This window comes from Pinus tabuliformis, chromosome 2_2 (genome assembly GCF_031772625.1).
Source record: "Pinus tabuliformis cultivar Carrire ecotype Pingquan chromosome 2_2, CPIR1, whole genome shotgun sequence".
Classification (NCBI taxonomy): domain Eukaryota; kingdom Viridiplantae; phylum Streptophyta; class Pinopsida; order Pinales; family Pinaceae; genus Pinus; species Pinus tabuliformis.
In genome coordinates, this window is record NC_142300.1 from 876,922,641 (window position 1) to 876,941,566 (window position 18,926).

At 38.1% G+C, this 18,926-nt stretch overlaps 1 protein-coding gene across 1 annotated transcript; it reads right to left on the reverse strand.

Annotated features, from left to right (window-relative positions):
- Positions 1-4,639: 4,639 nt before the first annotated feature.
- On the reverse strand, positions 4,640-6,425 carry LOC149195794 (caffeic acid 3-O-methyltransferase-like). The gene is made up of 4 exons (XM_089408818.1): positions 6,204-6,425; positions 5,351-6,134; positions 5,078-5,149; positions 4,640-4,947 (listed from the first exon to the last, which is right to left on the reverse strand). Exons 2-4 carry the CDS (start codon positions 6,114-6,116, stop codon positions 4,649-4,651), a joined length of 1,137 nt encoding a protein of 378 aa, XP_089264944.1. The 5' UTR covers positions 6,117-6,134; positions 6,204-6,425; the 3' UTR covers positions 4,640-4,648.
- Positions 6,426-18,926: the final 12,501 nt, after the last annotated feature.

The following is an 18,926-nucleotide window of genomic DNA, read 5'->3' on the forward strand; positions in this document are numbered from 1 at the left end:
ACAGCAAAAACGAGTGGGTTTCATTTCACCTTCCTCAAGAAACTCGTCCAGCCAATGAAAGGAAAGCTCTAGACTCAACATAAGCTCCAGAAATCAACCTCTAGTGCATTGTTAATTTTACAACATATGCAAAACATAGATAGTAGCGTTTAGAGTGACAGAGGGGCGAAGGATAGGAGTCTCAGTGCGTTTTTTTTATTTGAGGTAGTGGATAGAGAACCCAACAAAAATCTAGCTGAGAGAGGTCATCTGGATAGTGTGCAGCATGAAATACGCATGCACATAATAATGACAGTTATATCCGCAGGAATGCGAAACTGACATGCACAAAGAGGCCACAACTAGTGGCTCAAATTTGAGCAGGGTAGAAATTCGACTGCAGCTCTGATACAATGTTAAACACATACATGGAAGACACAAAAGATGAATGATAAGCATGAGACTGTGTTTATTATTGACAATGATATGCATTTATAGTACATTCACATGACCTTTGGTTTCATATTCCAAGGTCTCTTGGACTTCCTTAGACTATTCAGCTTCCACACCAACCCTTATAGGATTAGGTTTCCAACAGTTTATATATATTTCCTAATTCATTGAATTTGAATCCATTAACCTTCTCTTTATGTTCTTTTTCTTACCCAAAAATGGCCTTCATTGTTATCTTCACAAAACACATTATCATTCTTTGTTTCCTATCTCAAAATTAGCACGATTCTCCTTGGAGTGGACTACTATTATTTATATCCTTCAACAATCCTCTTGATGATTCCTCTAACACATACAAGAAATGTTTGGTAAGTTTTTGATGCAAGTAGATATTAGTAACATAAGGTACAAACATGGCATGAAGACACCCCTCAAACTAGATATAAGACCAATGGTTTTACACTGTCCTTTCATGCATTAGTTGGACCCAATATGATGCACACATGATTGCCAATATCTAAGGCACTGATATGGCTCCAAAATGTTGGTATCTCACAAAAAATAAATATCATCATCCCTAGCCTACACAATAAGCAAATGTGCTCTGCCAAATTTCTAAGTTACTTCTTCATGCTAAGAAACCCCTATTGGTATTGTATCTTTATGATGAACACAAATTAAAGTCTGAAACTAACATGGATATTTCTAATTTTAAACTATGTTTCAGTAACAAGCATTTTTTGTAAGTGTTGATTTCATCTTGGTGTGTTTTCTTAATGAAAATTTGTCTTGAATATCTTGCATCAGTGCAATCCTTTCAAGTCTGAAATCAACACTCGACATGCTTGCTATCCAAATGAAAATAAAATGAATATAGAACCATGAATTATACTGAATCATTCAATTTTTCTTCTAATCTTTACAAATATGCCTTAAATTCATCTCAAGAAACAAAATGCATAGTTACTTATTCATCATTTAAAATAAAGACACGTTGAAATTTAAATAGCTATAACCCTAAATCCCTGTTGTTGCAAGCCCATTTTATCTAGGAATTAAGAGGATTGACCTAACTGTTGTGGTGTTGTGGGATGTTGCTTGTGCATGAAAGCACAAAATTATTACAAAATTGTTGTTAAATGTTTGACTTGAGCATTGGATGAGAGTGTTACAAATCATCAAAGCCCCATTCTGCACTTCCTAATGTCTTAGTGAAATTTGTTTGCTCTCTCTTGAATATGTTAGGCAATGTTTCCTTCGATATTAATATGATTGGCACATCATGAGAGAATCTGCAATTGTATATCATTTGTTGTGTTCTTTGACTACTATCTAGTTGATGAATGTTCTTTGCCTACGAATTTCTCCAAGTATTGGTTGTGTTGATCATCACCCAACTCAGCTTCAATACCATATTCACTTAATGTTAGTTTGGAAGAAATTCGCCATTTTCTCTTTAAATTTTGTAGCTCTTCTCATAGGAAGCTACATTTTGTGTTCCTTCCATATGAGAACAACATGCCTGAAAGAGTAACAAAGAGGAAACACATGGTGGTGGTCAATGGAACCAGGTGAATCATTGAAATCCATATGAATGCATTTCAATAAATGAAGTAACATGCTTTTAAATTCAAATTTGAAGTCAATTAATGTCGCCACACTCGATTCCGTACTATATAAATGGACAAGCTCATGTTTATCATGATATACCATGCAATGCCCATGTATGACAGAAAAGCGTTGGAGGGTGGGGCCACAAATGACAACTTCAAACGCTAGAGACAATGTACTATGCCAAAGGGGGTCACATCAACTCCATTTCTTTGCAGTGATAAACTTCTCCTTTTGTTTATACACCATGTTTAATATTTTAACAATATTTTTTAAGTGCGATTTTTTGGTAAGTTTTCTAGCTTACTTTTGGATTTAATTTGTTTAGAATTTGGCAGGGATTCATTAAAATCACAAGTTTGACATGTGAACTCTTTATAATGGAATTGCACCAAGGGTTTTTTTAGGGTGTTGAATCCATATATGTAGAATCACAAGTTTGACATGTGAAATCTTCATAATGGAATTGCACCAAGCGTTTTTTTAGGGTGTTGAATCCATATATGTAGTCAAAAAACCAGTTTAAACAAGGCAAATCAAGATTTGGCCACAATTTTTTTCACATCCGCAGAAAACTCCAAAAAGTCACACTTAAAAACCACTCTATATTTTAATATTTATTAAAATTTCATTTTTATATAAGGAAAATTTAATATTCTGAAAAGGATTTATTTGAATTTTATAGTCAATTTATAATAGGAAAAGTCATCAACAATAATATAAGTCCATAGTTATTTAAAAGAAAAATAAATTTTTGATTTATTTAGGTTTTGGATTAATAATTTATTTTCTAATATTAAAAAAATTAATCAAATAAAATAATTTTAAATTATAAAATTAAATAATAAAAATATAATCACTTTTATATTAATAATTGAATTTTAACATATATATATTTATTTCTCCATACATAATCCACCCACCCGCATATATATATGATGATGATGATGATTATGATGATGAATTATTTAGTTTGATTTAAGATTTTATTCCTATGCTCAAAAAGCTTGGAGAGAAGCCTCCCCAACTCACTCTAATTTTGACAATGGTCAGTATTGCAATAAAGATTTTGAAACTGAAATCTAATGTGGTTGTAGGTGGCACACTCTAAGAGGAAGTGATTTTTATCCTCGATGTTCGTATTCTCACAAAGATGGCAAAACCTTTCCATCCATGGTGTTTTACGAACTGCCCAATGACCCGTTTCACTATGGAGCTCATGAGAGTTCATTCTAATCTTGGCTATATTAATTTTCTTCTTTGAGCTAGTTAAAATAGAGAGATACTTTTGATCTTCTAGGGTGGGGTTGATGACCTCCTTATAATATCTTAATTTTCTTTTAACTGCTAAATCTTTCTGACACCACATTTTTTCTTTGAACTTAGAAGTAACAATATTTTTAATGTTATTAATGTTTTGCAATGCAACATTCTCGTGGAGCTCCCAATGGTTTAACCAGGCCCTGGTGTCTTTATACCAACCTCGTTTGAGCCTTAGGTGTTTTGGCTGGAATTTAAAGCTAGCTTATGAAGTTTATGGTCTCCTATGTTATTGATTTTTTGCTTGTACAATAGAAGCCTAGTCATAGCTAGGCTCTCCATAGGGGAAATATTCACTTCTATAAGGAGAATAGGATAGTGTGTCTTTTAATTTTGAGGTTATACGTTATAAAACGCTTCTGGATTTGCGCAATCTTTCTCCAGGATTCTCCCAAACCTCACATCCATATAAAATAACCCCAGTGACTAAAGTTTCAAAGAGGAACTTCTTTCTATCCCACATTAGGAGGTTTGTCGTTTTACAATTATTTTCAAAACCAAAATAAGCTTTCCATCCCCATTAATCATTTTCTCAACGCTATAATTCTAATTAAGCTTGTGATAAACGAGATATATATATATATATAAATTATTCTCTCTTTCCATTATAAACGCGAGATGTCTTTTGCCAATAAGTGCATGGACTGCATTCGCTTGCGTGGGGAACTAGGTTGTTTGTCAACCAACACAAAATACCGGATACACATGGGTAAAAGATTTATGATGAATTTTGTTAACGTGAAAATTAATTTCACATCTTAAACTATTCTTCACATTTTTTTTTATTAATCATAAATATGATATATTTAATTAATAATTAGAATAAGATTTAATTAATTTTAATTTGTGAAATTTGTGGTTAAGAGAATATTTGGACAATCCTCAAATAACCCAATCCAAACCAACAAAACAAGCATTAATCCTAATACAACTAGTAAGTTCTTTTTATATTAGTGACGTAGCAACAATTAAAATGAAAAGTGTATAATGCCATCAAATTGCTTTCAAACATTTACACTATAAAGTTATAAACGACGACACGATACACTCGACACCAGACGAATATTCACAAGCAGCTTAGTAATATAATAGATTAAAACTGAACTATGAGATCACATCATGACTTCTGGATATATTTTGGTGGAGATCACGTCTTTATCCATAAGTAACATGACTATATTAATAATGCAAGAAAACGTAACTTGCTTCATGTTCTTCGGTTGAGAAGCACACACTATTTTCTGCCATAAATAAATAAACACACGGTAGGAATATATCTAAACATTTAGCACTTGATAGCTTCAATAACTTTAGTTAAGTTGCCCTTCGTCCCCACGATTTTAGAGAGAGAAAAACCAGCTGTTCTGAGTAGTTCACTCCATTGTTTTCGGGTCCTTTCTTTACCTCCTGGTGAAAGATTCAACATAAGAGCATCGAGAACATTGGCAGATCCCATCATGTCAGAATCTTCTGTTAAATCCAAGACAGCCTCTGCTATTATTAACTTTCCTTTGTCTGTAACACCCTGGTAGCAGTTGCTCAGTAGCTTGATGCAGTCTTCGTCGTCCCAGACATGTGAAAATTCTTGCATTGACAAATCCACAATAAACTTATAATTAAATAAAGTACTGATATATTGCATAGAAATATTATCGTACAAATAATTAACGTACAAATAAAATCTATATTCAGAACCACGAGCAAACAGTATCACTCACCTTAATAAAAATGGCATCTCCAGAGGGTGCGCTCTCTTCAAACGCGTTTCCACTGACGTGTTGTACGCCTGCGTGAATGAGGGCACTTCACTATTAAGCGTGGTAACACCTTTAAACCTGCTAAATTTTTATAATGCTATTTTCAAGTAATCAATATAAATCCTTGAAACTTTGAGCAGGCCACTTATAAATATGTTATGAAATCCTAAGCCGGCCAAAGTTGGCCATAGATAAGCATGTAAAGAATAAAAAAAGCGAAATGTAAATACGAGGGAGAGTTGGTGCAGTTGCAATAGCCTGAGGAAGATCAAAGTTGATGCCGCGGATGTGAGGATATGCATCAATTATGAGACTCAACGCTTCTCCGTGCCCTCCGCCCACGTCCACCAGCATATTGACGTCTTTGAAGCCATCATACATACCCAATATCTCTGGCATAGTGACCTTTGTGACCGACACCATGGCTGCGTTGAAGATGGCGTTGAACTCCGGATCGCTGGCTGTGAACTTCCAGAATTCTTGGCCACTAGAATTCTGGAAATTATCGCCGCCATGAAGCACACGTTCGTGAATATGGTCCCAAGCGGCCACGAAAACTGGGTGTGTCTGTAAAAGAACGAAGGGAACGAGGCTTCGCGGATTAATATCCTCGGAGATGAAGTAGGTTTTGCTGAGATTAGTAAGCGCGTATTTTATGTTCATGGACGTGATGATTCCCTCTGTTGGCTTCACTGCCTGCAATATTCCCATGGTTGAAAGGTAAGTAAGAATGCGGGAAAGGGCGCCCACGTCGGGATCTTCAGAGGGAAGTTGGGCGGCGAACTGTTGGACGGAGAGAGAAACGTCGGGGCCGGTTTTCCAGATGATGTCAGGGATTTTAAGACGCAGGCCACATTTTAGGAGAAAAGGTTTCTCTAAAGAAAATGCCATACGTACGGCCGAAGCCCGAAGCGCCTCTTCGTCTTTCACAGATTGGATATTCATATCCGGAGCCTGCAGAAGGAACCCACCCTTGTTCACAGCTTGGATATCCATACAACTCCTTTAACTCACCTGTGACCACTTGGATTGTAAAACACCCTTGTTCACAGCTTGGATATCCATACAACTCCTTTAACTCACCTGTGACCACTTGGATTGTAAAAGTAGGGGATGATCAGATTGGATATTCATATCCGGAGCCTGCAGATGGAACCCACCCTAGTTCACAGCTCCAGATATCCATATCCGGAGCCTGCAGATGGAACCCACCCTTGTTCACAGCTTGGATATCCATACAACTCCTTCAACTCACCACTGAACGGAACCCACCCGGATATGGTGGTGGTGGTGGTGGGAGCCCACCCTTGTTAACAGCTGGAGATATCCATATAACTTGATGATGATGATTTCTTCAAACCAACTAGTGCCGAAAACCACCTAATGTGTCGTATAAATTAAAGAGTTTGATGGTATTAACTTTGGGAAAATAATAGCTTGATGATGATGGGAACCCACCCTTCTTAAGAGCTGGCATATCCATGTAACTTGATGATGATGTCTTCAAACCAACTAGTGCTGAAAACCACCTAATGTGTCATGCCCCTACCCCTGTGGTAGTCTTCCAACCGCTTATAGCGACGTGCGGCACCACCGAACACTTTTTTTTCACCAATACTAATGTTCATGGACTACGCCTAATTCACTTTTCCTTACCTAGTTTGTGTTTCGCAACCAAGTAATATTATGTTTATCCTTTATACTAATGAACACCCATACTCATTCATTATCCACAACAATTATAAAAGAGAACAACAATTGCACAGTATAAAGGGAGGGGCAACTCCCTGAACAATGAGTTTTCCCAACAATATATAATAATCAATATTTCTTTGATAATACAATCATCACAAGTAATGCTTGGCAGATTCCAAGCCAATACTTAGCTTCTTTTACAATGTAGGCAAATCAGCCTTTTACAATAACCCTGTGCACGCCTTGCACGATGGGTGGGCGCTCACCCGAGCCACCAAGACACCCTCGTCAATCCCGGCACAAAACTTCACTTTAGACAACCCTGGGCACACCTTGCCCAACCATCGACCAACTCTAAGTATCACCAAGAGAGCGCCTTCAAGTAATGCGCATGAGTTATGCGCATGCCCTTTCAAAACTGCGCACTTGTTTTACCCTTGAGCTCTTATGCAAAGTTGTCCAAGTTCGTTCGATGTCCAAATGAGGCTCCAACGCATGTAATATATATGCGTATCAACGTGGGTGGTGGCTCTCCAGCTGACCCCCAAAACTGTGTTTGCACACCCCTCTGAACGCCCTTATGTATGTCGGCCCGCCCACACTTGCAAGTCGGCCTCCGCCCATACTTCTCCACGCTCATCGGGTATAAGTCGCCTATCGCATTTTGCCTTAGTCATTATTATCGTCGCACGCAGCTCGTAGGTTCGTCGCATTTCTGCCTGGCGTTCCACCCGCGTTCGGTCGTGCGCGCCCTCCGTCGCATCGCACAACACTCCGTCGCATCGCTCGCCCGGGTCGTGCACCGCGCGCCCATGCTCGTTCACCGCGCGCCCGTGCTCATTCACCCTGTGCCAGCATTCGTTCACCGCGCGCCTGCACTTGGATGTCCCTACACCTGCGGTAGTCTTCCAACCGCTTATAGTGAGGTGCAGAACCACCGAACACTTTCTTTTCACCAATACTAATGTGCATGGAATACGCCTAATTCACTTTTCCTTACCTAATTTGTGTTTCGCAACCAAGTAATATTATGTTTATCCTTTATACTAATGAACACCCATACTCATTCATTATCCACAACAATTATAAAAGAGAACAACAATTGCACAGTATAAAGGGAGGGGCAACTCCCTGAACAATGAGTCTGCCCAACAATATATAATAATCAATCTTTCTTTGATAATACAATCATCACAAGTAATGCTTGGCAAATTCCAAGCCAATACTTAGCTTCTTTTACAATATAGGCAAATCAGCCTTTTACAATAACCCTGTGCACGCCTTGCACGATGGGTGGGTGCTCACCCGAGCCACCAAGACACCCTCATCAATCCCGACACAAAACTGCACTTTAGACAACCCTGGGCACACCTTGCCCAACCTTTGACCAACTCTAAGTATCACCAAGAGAGCGCCTTCAATTAATGCGCATGAGTTATGCACATGCCCTTTCAAAACTGCGCACTTGTTTTACCCTTGAGCTCTTATGTGAAGTTGTCCAAGTTTGTTCGATGTCCAAATGAGGCTCCAACGCATGTAATATATATGCGTATCAACGTGGGTTGTGGCTCTCCAGCCGACCCCCAAAACTGTGTCTGCACACCCCTCTAAACACCCTTATGTATGTCGGCTCGCCCACACTTGCAAGTCGGCCTCCGCCCATACTTCTCCACGCTGATCGGGTATAAGTTGCCTATCGCACTTCATTTTATCGTCGCACGCAACTCGCATGTTTGTCGCATTTCTGCGCGGCATTCCACCTGCGTTCGGTCGTGCGCACCCTCCATCACATCGCACAACACTCCGTCGCATCGCTCGCCCGGGTCGTGCACCGCGCGCCCATGCTCGTTCACCGTGCGCCCGCGCTCGTTCACCACGCGCCCACGCTTGTTCACCGTGCGCCCGCACTCGTTCACTGCGCCCATACCCATGTTTACACCAACCACGCGCCCTGCCCGCTTGTGCGCTCGCGCGCCCGCGTGCCCGCGCTCGGTTAAAACTCAAGGACCTTACATCCTCCACCTGAAATTGTTGTCGTCCTCGACAACATATCATCTCGGTAGCCATCCACCAAGATCATCATTATCCATGATGTCAACTCTTCCACATAAGGCAAACATTCTTGCAACATATGTAGAACTCCATCTCCATCATGTCTCACCTTAGTGACCAACTGCCACCAAGTACTCCATCATATATCATCTCGATCCATGATCATCGACCCTTCTGCCACAATCTCCACTGCAACATCTCGTGTCGACCTCATCATGTGTCTCCATGTGAACCTCTGCCATGATACTCCAACAAATGCTAACACATCTCTGCACACTTCGCGACCCCATGTCTGAACTAGTTGGGTAGCTAATCCAACTGTCGTGCTCAAACCATGAGAGTGAACATCCTCATGCCATCATCAGTTGTACCTCAAAACATCCTGCCACATTCTTGACTCATCAAGAATCTATCTCCATAATCCATGCTCAGGTCCATGGAAACTCCATCCATCTCATCTGCAACATGTCATGATGCTTGATGCCAAGCCATTCCTGCACCATCAGTCATACCTGCTCAACATGTTTAGGGACTCACTGTCATGAGCAGCTAACAATGAGCCCCATCTTCTCATCCATCTAAGAAGATGTAGAGGGAGTAGAGCCTGAAGGCTCTCCCTCACTAATCAATTTGATCCATCTATCAGGATCCTCAATCTCCATCCTTTGTAGATAAGCAACCCGATCTTCCTTCTGGACATCCGGCCTCACATACACCTCCTCATCATCATCATCATCCTCAACCAACTCTAGCCTTCTTGACAAGTTCAAGATGCTATCTGAAAGTGATCTGATGACCAATGACTGCTCGGTAAGCTTTGCCTCAACAGTAGACAACCGCTTACTCATGTCTCCCATTCTCTTCTCATTCTCCATTTGCATCACTCCCAATTTACAATCAGACCTTGTCACACCAATGGTTGGCACACCAATAGGTACATCTTCCCTTCCATCGTAAATGTAGAGCTTCTTCAAATGTGGAACAATCATAGCATCAAATTGTTTCATGAATTCCATCCCCATTACAGCTTCATAGTCATCAATCCGCACTATAGTGAAGTCAACCTTCCCTGTCCATTCACCAAGTGTAGTGTCCACCCTCTCAGCTATACCAAGAACTTCAATAGGAGGAGAATTCATTGTCTTCATTTGCGCCTTTGCTGGTACAAATTTCAGCCCAATCCTTCTCGTAGTATCTTCACCCATGAAGTTGTGAGAAGCCCCACTATCCACCATAGTGAGTACATCAGCACCTCCAACCTTCATTCGAACATACTCCAATCTATTCCTCTCAGGATCCCTCCTAGAGACCACCTCCGTAGTAGCAGAAGCACCAAGTATCTCCATCATCCCCATAGAAGCACCTTCATTCTTCGCATCAAATTGTGCAATAGCAGCCACCTTTGGTTTAGAAGGACAATTCTTCACCTTGTGTGGTCCAGCACATAGCCAACACTTAAAGGCTTTCTTCATCTTCGAATTATCATCTGATTTCGAAGAATCATCCTTCTTCTTATCTTTCGGTTTATCAGACTTCTTCTTCTTATCATCAAAATTCTCATCATAATGCTCCACCAACCTGCCAATAGCAGCAAAAGCTTCTTCGAGTGTCCTAATATTCTGCCTCTTCACTTCATTGCGTGCTCAAGGCTTCAACCCAATAATGAATTTGAACACCTTGTCCCTCTCCGCCATGTCGGGAAGTTCCAGAGCTGCACTTGCAAACTCTCGTTGATATGCTTGTAGGCTCCCGGTCTGCTTTATGTACTTAGTCTTTGTCCTTGCTTCCCATGTCTCATCCTGAGGACTGAAATGTGTCTGCAAAGCCTTCTTCATGTCATCCCACGAAGTAATGTCATCAACACTGCCATTGGCAATCTGGTCCATCCTCCTTCGCCACCACATCTTAGCATCTTTTGTTTAGAACTAAGCAGCTACCTTGACCTTTGTCTCATCATCAGATAAACCCAACCATTCCAAGTATTGCTCCATGTCCCATAGAAAGTTGCCAAGAGTTTTTGCATTCCTTGTGCCATCATAAGATTCCAGTTCCTTGACCTTTACATGAGGCACTCCTCCACCTGAGTTATGCCTCATGGCCTTCTTCAACACCGCGATCTCATCCTTGGCTTCCTCAAGAGTTTTCTTCAAGTTCACGATCTCTGCAAGACCCTGATCCCTTGGTTCTTCAACCTCCTTGACCCTTACTTCAAGTTGTGTACACATAAGATCAGTGTACTCATATTGTGTCCGGAGTTCATCATGTTTTGTTCGGAGTTAATCGAGTTCTTCCTTCATCTTTGAATTGGCCTCTTATTCTTTCGTGAGCAAGTCCATCTTCTTGTCCCAGGAAGTCTCCATAACCTCCATTCTTATCAACAATTTCTCCATAAGTGTGATGGTAGCATCCTGCACACCATGATGACTAGACCCAGCCTGAGATTCAGCTGCCATCTCTAACAGCCTCTTTCTTCTTTGCAATCTAGTTTTGACCATCCAGCAGCTTCACCAAGTCACCTGCAACCTGAACCAACCCTTGTTCCGCTTGTGTGAAACGGCTTCCTTCACCTGCAAGTATCCTTTCCACTGTTACGAGCAACCCTTCTCAACGGCTTCAAACCGAAGCTCTGATACCACCTTCACTTCGGTGAAGGTGTGTAGCAGCTTCAACCTTCAATGCCCGAAGCAGCTGCTCTGATACCACCTGTCAAGGTGTGTATCAGCTTCAATGCTTGAACACCTGAACCTGTTCACAAGCTCTGATACCACCTGTCACGCCCCTACACCTGCGGTAGTCTTCCAACCGCTTATAGCGAGGTGCGGCACCACCGAACACTTTCTTTTCACCAATACTAATGTTCATGGACTACGCCTAATTCACTTTTCCTTAATTAGTTTGTATTTCGCAACCAAGTAATATTATGTTTATCCTTTATACTAATGAACACCCATACTCATTCATTATCCACAACAATTATAAAAGAGAACAACAATTGCACAATATAAAGGGAGGGGCAACTCCCTAAACAATGAGTTTTCCCAACAATATATAATAATCAATATTTCTTTGATAATACAATCATCACAAGTAATGCTTGGCAAATTCCAAGCCAATACTTAGCTTCTTTTACAATGTAGGCAAATCAACCTTTTACAATAACCCTGTGCACGCCTTGCACGATGGGTGGGCGCTCACCCGAGCCACCAAGACACCCTCGTCAATCCCGGCACAAAACTTCACTTTAGACAACCCTGGGTACACCTTGCCCAACCATCGACCAACTCTAAGTATCACCAAGAGAGCGCCTTCAAGTAATGCGCATGAGTTATGCGCATGCCCTTTCAAAACTGCGCACTTGTTTTACCCTTGAGCTCTTATGCAAAGTTGTCCAAGTTCGTTCGATGTCCAAATGAGGCTCCAACGCATGTAATATATATGCGTATCAACGTGGGTGGTGGCTCTCCAGCTGACCCTCAAAACTGTGTCTGCACACCCCTCTGAACGCCCTTATGTATGTCGGCTCACCCACACTTGCAAGTCGGCCTCCGCCCATACTTCTCCACGCTCATCGGGTATAAGTCGCCTATCGCACTTCATTTTATCGTCGCACGCAACTCGCATGTTCTTCGCATTTCTGCTTGGCATTCCACTCGCGTTCGGTCATGCGCACCCTCCGTCGCATCGTACAACACTCCGTCGCATCGCTCGCCCGGGTCGTGTACCGCGCGCCCATGCTCGTTCACCGTGCGCCCACGCTCGTTCACCGCACACCCGTGTTCGTTCACCGTGCACCCGCACTCGTTCACCGCGCGCCCGTGCTCGTTCACCGCGCCCGTGCCCATGTTTACACCAACCACGCGCCCTGCCCGCTTGTCCGCCTGCACACCCGCGTGCCCGCCCTTGGTTAAAACTCAAGGACCTTACATAATTTGTCCTATAAATTCAAAGAGTTTGATGGTATTGGCTTTGGCTTCAGTTGGGTGGGTATGGAAAATAATAGCTTGATGATGGGAACCCACCCTTGTTAACAGCTGGGGATATCCATATAACTTGATGATGATTTCTTCAAACCAACTAGTGCCGAAAACCACCTAATGTGTCGTATAAATTCAAAGAGTTTGACGACATTGGCTTTGGCTTCAGTTGGGTGGGTATGGAAAATGATAGCTTGAATTTGGATTGCATTCCTCTTAAGGCAACCGAACTCATGGTTTGAGCTTCTTGGTATCAAAAATCATGGCTTTAGCATACCCATTAGTATCTAATTTAGTTTTGTCATTCCATTTTTACACATGGATATATTTGTGTGTGTTGTGGATTTTGTTACGAGGACAAGAATATATTACTAGAAATATAGCTTAATATCTGTTTTCTGTTGTCTTTGCTAGCTTAAAATATAGTGAAATATAGAGCGATGTAAATTGTAAGTTTGTTGATATAAAAGGGTTTTACATATTACAACTTGATTGTATAATGCAAGATGAATTTTATCAAATTTTAACTTTGACAATCTATCACAATAACTTTAATAATCTAACAGTGGTGTAATAGTGTGATATGAAGTTACAATATTTAATAATAGCTTATCAAATATAAAATATAACAATGTAATGTGTTGAACAATGGTACTATTGTATTTCTTCTATTTATGGTTCAGAAAAATTGACTTTTCCATGGCTAATTATGGTTGAATATGACTCACCATGTTCTACCATGATTAACTATGGTTAACTATGGTTTCCCACGTTGACTATACTTAACTATTGTTCGCTTTCTAATTATGTCACATTGAATCATTCACTATAGATAAATTGATTAAATTTCTATGTTTCTTGATGTTATGAGGCATTGCAATGTTAATGAAGGGTTATGATACTGACCTTCATTGACTTTGGTGGCCCATGGTTGATTGTGGTTGATCATGTTTGGATATGGTCAGCCATAGAAGATTAACTACATTTAACAATGTTTGGCTACAATTGATAACGTTTGAGTATGGTTGAATGTGGTTGGCCACAATTGATCATGGTTTACTATGGTTCACCGTCTTTGACTTTAGCTAACACTGATTTAATATGTTAGACTATGTTTAGCCATGGTTGACTATGGTCAATCATCTTTTACCATGGTTGATTATGTGTGATAATGTTTGACTATGATTAACCATGCCTAAGAATGATTAATGATGGTTTGACCATGGGTGCTTACGTTGGACCAGTCTTAACGATGGTTGGATCTATTTGTGTAGGTTACATATGATTAATCATGTTTAGGTATGGTTGATTGTGGTTCAGTCTGGTTGACCATCTATGATGAGTGTTGATAATGGTTGAATGTGGTTTAATTGCTACATTCCTCAATGCATATGTTACAAAGTAGAACTCATCACTTTATAATTAATGAAAAACAACCATATTCTACTATGGTTAACCATATTTAACTATGGTTAATTATGGTTGGTCATGTATGACCATGTTTATTATGACGAAACATGGTTGACTTTAGTTATGTAGGTTGGAAATGGTTAAGTATGGTTTACAATGTCTAAATAATGTTAATTGTAATAAAGGATGTCCATATAGTTTGACCATGAGTAAGTATGGTTAACAAGGATTTGAACACTTTATTTTGTTGTGCCAACATTTTTTCTCCCCTAGGAACTATTTCTTTCATCCAATATTATAACCACATAATTCTATGTGATCACTAATTTGACCAAGTCTAAGCGTAGGAAGTATATGTGTTAAGAATATATGGTTTTTTGATGTAAAAGTTAAATAGCTTAGCCATGCATTTGTTGATTTTCAATTAAATTAAAAAGACAAATGTGTTTTAGTTAGTTTACATAAGAAAGACTATAATATACAACAATAGCTACTTTTATGATATCACATACCATAAGTTGTGCTCACTACGATAATTTTGAGAAAAGCATCCAGTGAATGTTTGTTATCTTTCAAAAAGTTTAATTTGAATATTGTTATTTGGATTATTGCACTAAAGGATACAATAGTAACAAAGGTACATAAATTGTCTTATATTTGTGTGTGTTGTGGATTTTGTTATGAGGAGAACAATATATTACTAGAAATATAACTTAACATGTGTTTTATGTTCTCTTTGTAGAGGTTAAAATATAGTGAAATATAGAGTGATGTAAATTGTAATTTTGTTTTTTCTACTTTTTAATGATGGATACTAAATGTCTTTGCACATTATAACTTGATTGCATATTGTAATATGAATACCATGAGATTTTAACTTTGATAATCTATCATAATAACCATGGTTGACTATGGTTGATTGTCTTTGACCATCGTTGACTATGTTTGAGAGTGGTTGACTATAGTTAACCATGTCTAACAATGGTTAATGATGGTTTGACCATGGGTAGTTATAGTTGACCATTCTTAACCATGGTTGGCCATGTTTGTATAGGTTGTCTATGATTAACCATGTTTGGGTATGGTTGATTGTGATTGAGTCTCGAACACCTATGATGATTGCTGACCATGGTTGAATATGGTTTAATTGCTACATTCCTCAATAGGTATGTTGCAAAGTAGAACTCAACACGTTTTGACCATGTTTAACAATAACCAACGATGATTCACCATGTTGTACTACTGTTAATTATGGTGGCCCATGTATGACCATATTAATTATGTTTAAACATGATTTACTTTGGCTATGTATGGTTGGAAATGGTTAAGTATCGTTTATAATATTTGAATAATGTTAATTATTATAAAGGATGTAGATATACTTTGATCATGGATGAGTATGTTTAACAAGGTTTTGAACCTTTTACTTGTTGTGTCAACATTTATTCCCCCCTACGAACCATGTCTTTCATCCGATATTATTACAACTTAATTCTAAGTCAAATTTCACCTAGTCTAAGTGTAGGAAGTATATGTGTTATCAATGTATGATTTTTTTATGTAAAAATTAAATAAATTAGTTATGCATTTGCTTATTTTCAATCAAATTATAAAGATAGATGTGTTTTAGTTGTTTTACATGAGAATGACCATAACATGCATATATAGCTACTTCTATAATATCACATACCACAAAGAAGTGCTAACTATGATAATTTTGAGAAAAGCATCCAATCAATGTTTGTTATCTTTCAAAAAAAATAATTTAAATATGTTGTTTTTCTTATTGCACTAAAGGATAAATAGTAAAAAAAGTATATGAAGCATAATAAACCTCTTATATTCAATAGGAACCACAAATGTAATCATATATCCACCCCTAATTTATATAATTCAATTTTTCCCTTCAACGCCTATCACAAGTCGCATTAGAGAATTTCGACTAGCTTGGAATTAGGAGAAGATTGTGGGATGCATACATGGATTCCATGGTGAGTTCGAAAAATTCCATGGATTTGAGTGAGTGGCTCTTGAGCTTGCTAGCTAGAAAATATTGATGAAAATAACAGTAATCATGGATCTGCCTTTTTGTAGTAATGAAGTATCATTATGGATTCTATGGTTCCTATGTGTTTTGGTCCTTTCCTTACCACCACCATGAATTGGTGCTTGTTCTCCCTCTTTGTTGATGTGCCATGGAGCACCAAAATGTCTCATTTGGAAAACTTATTCTTTGGTCATTACCTTTATTGCTTCAATTAATTAGTTGTTGCAATTCCATTTTCACCATCGAGGAAGAAATAATATAGGGGTCAGGATTGGAAAAACTAGTTTTTTTTTTTAATATGCCAAGCATCTCAACTTTTTCCTCTAACCTAAAATCAAATTCTGATTTTTCTAGTTGGGAAGATTAGATGCACATTGAGCAATGGATGCGCTCAATTTGGAGACATTTTCCAAGCTCCCCCCCCCCCCCCCCCCCCCCACAATCATTTTTGTTTTTATTTATAATTATACACTTTTCTTGATAGTCGATGCAGATTGGGAAGGTTGTGCTTCTTGTCTTCACTCTAATGCATCCAGTACAAAGTTCTCCCTCTTTATCCTAGTCTGGTAAATTTTCCTCTTAGACAGAGAGGAATTAGAGTAATTTTTTCTATATCTTTGCCAGAAATATAAATGGGAAGACTTCAAGTTTTTGGACAACAAGCTCTACCTATGTCTTTTATCTGAAGAAATCTATTGAATACAAATGGGACATGCTTACAAATCATCGATGTTTTCAATATGATGGGAAAGTTCACCAAGATTTCTAATAGATCAAACACTATGCCATTACAAAAAAACCACAATCCTAACTTAAAGGTTGTGTGCGGGTGCTCAAGGTGCTAGGATCTAAACTCGACACTCTATTTCTTTCAAGGAAATAGTACAAGGGAATATTTTAGCCATAGTAGAACTGAGTCAAAAAATTCAAGGCCCCTACATAGTTGATCAAATGGAACAAGAACCTACAATGGAACTCATTATTTCAAAGGTATATTCCCTATTTTATATCCTTCATTGCAAATTTGTTATTCATAGATTCAATGGTTTTTGGCCAAAACCTAAAGCTTTATTCTAGTGGGTTTTCTCCTTTTGGACACCTAATTGTGACATTTTTTATGCTACAAATGATTCTTCATAGTCCAACTTCAAACTTAGAAGGACCTAGATTCTTTTGTGAATTAAGGGCCTTGGTTTTGGGGAAGAGTTGGGTTATTTATCACTCTATCATTCCTAGAGTTTGATGCCACAACTATGGTTGTCTCAAATATTATGATTTCGGTAAGATTCCAAAAATACCTCTCACGTTCCATCATCACAAAGTCCTTGAGTATATTGGAAATACTCTCGGAAAATTCATAAAAATGGGCCTAGAAAGAATAGAGAAAGGCCTCTTCACTTTTTCTAGAATATGTACGAATATAGATCTTAGCAAAGGTCTACCAAACCACAAAATCCCGAAACACAAATTTTTTTAGTGTTCTCAAGTTTTAAATTATGAAAAAACTACATTTTGATGTCAAGTTTGTTTTCAAATAAGACACCTATAAAGCACATGCCACAAGTCAAGAAGAATCCAAAAAAGAAAAAGAAGCAATCCAATAGGTCAAAAGGTTGGTATTTTTTAGAACACCACCTTTTAGAAGATGAAGAAGAAGATATCAAGGAGAGTCATCTTGTATAATTAGAAGTGGATGCTTTGGCAAAAGCTAGAATCAAAACAGATCGTATACCATGACATAGTCATGGAATGCCACCCTTCTTCAAAAGGGTCCCATGTCTTCATGCTTCAGATGGGAATGGGAGAACAAAAAGATCTCATAATTCAGAGAGCTTAGATTTAGGCAAAGAAGTTTCCGATATGGAACCAGGTCCATAATTGGCTTTGGCTCCTATTAAACCAAATTTATATGGTTGCCAAAAAGTAAAAAAAAAAGAAGAGGAGAAAATATAAACGCAAATTTCGAAAGTTAATTTCTATATGCTTTTGTTATATGATTGTCAAAGCTATTAGTGTCTCTTTTTAACTCAATGGTGACAGCCTTTTTCTTCTTGAATACTTATAACATATTCTAAACGTAATTTTATTTTTCCTATGATAAATAAAATTACCCATAATTTTCTTTATAAAATGAAAATTTATATATTTAAAAATTAAAAATAAAATTACCCATAATTTTTTTTGTAAAATAAAAATTTATATATTTAAAAATTAAAAATAAATTAAGTATGTAAAAAAATAAAAAATTCAAAAACTAAAATTACAAAAAAAATTTAAAACAACCTAATAAAAAAAAAAAACCATAGAAATTAAAAATAAAACAAATATATTAAAAAGTTAAATAAAATAACCTAAAATATTTCATAAATTGAAAATAAATAAATTAGAAACTATATAGATATATAATCAAAAAATGAAAACAAAAATATAAAATAAATTAAAATAACTAAAACAACGTAATTTGAAAAAAAACAAACCTAATATGTGATAAGGTTTGGGAAAAGGTGAGGATGACCATTTTCCCCGTGAGGCTTGCTAGGTAGTTACTTTATAGCCTAAGTTTTTTTTGTTCCTTCTCTTATATTTTGAAGTTATTAAAAAAAAAAAAAAAAAATTGTCCTTCCCTAT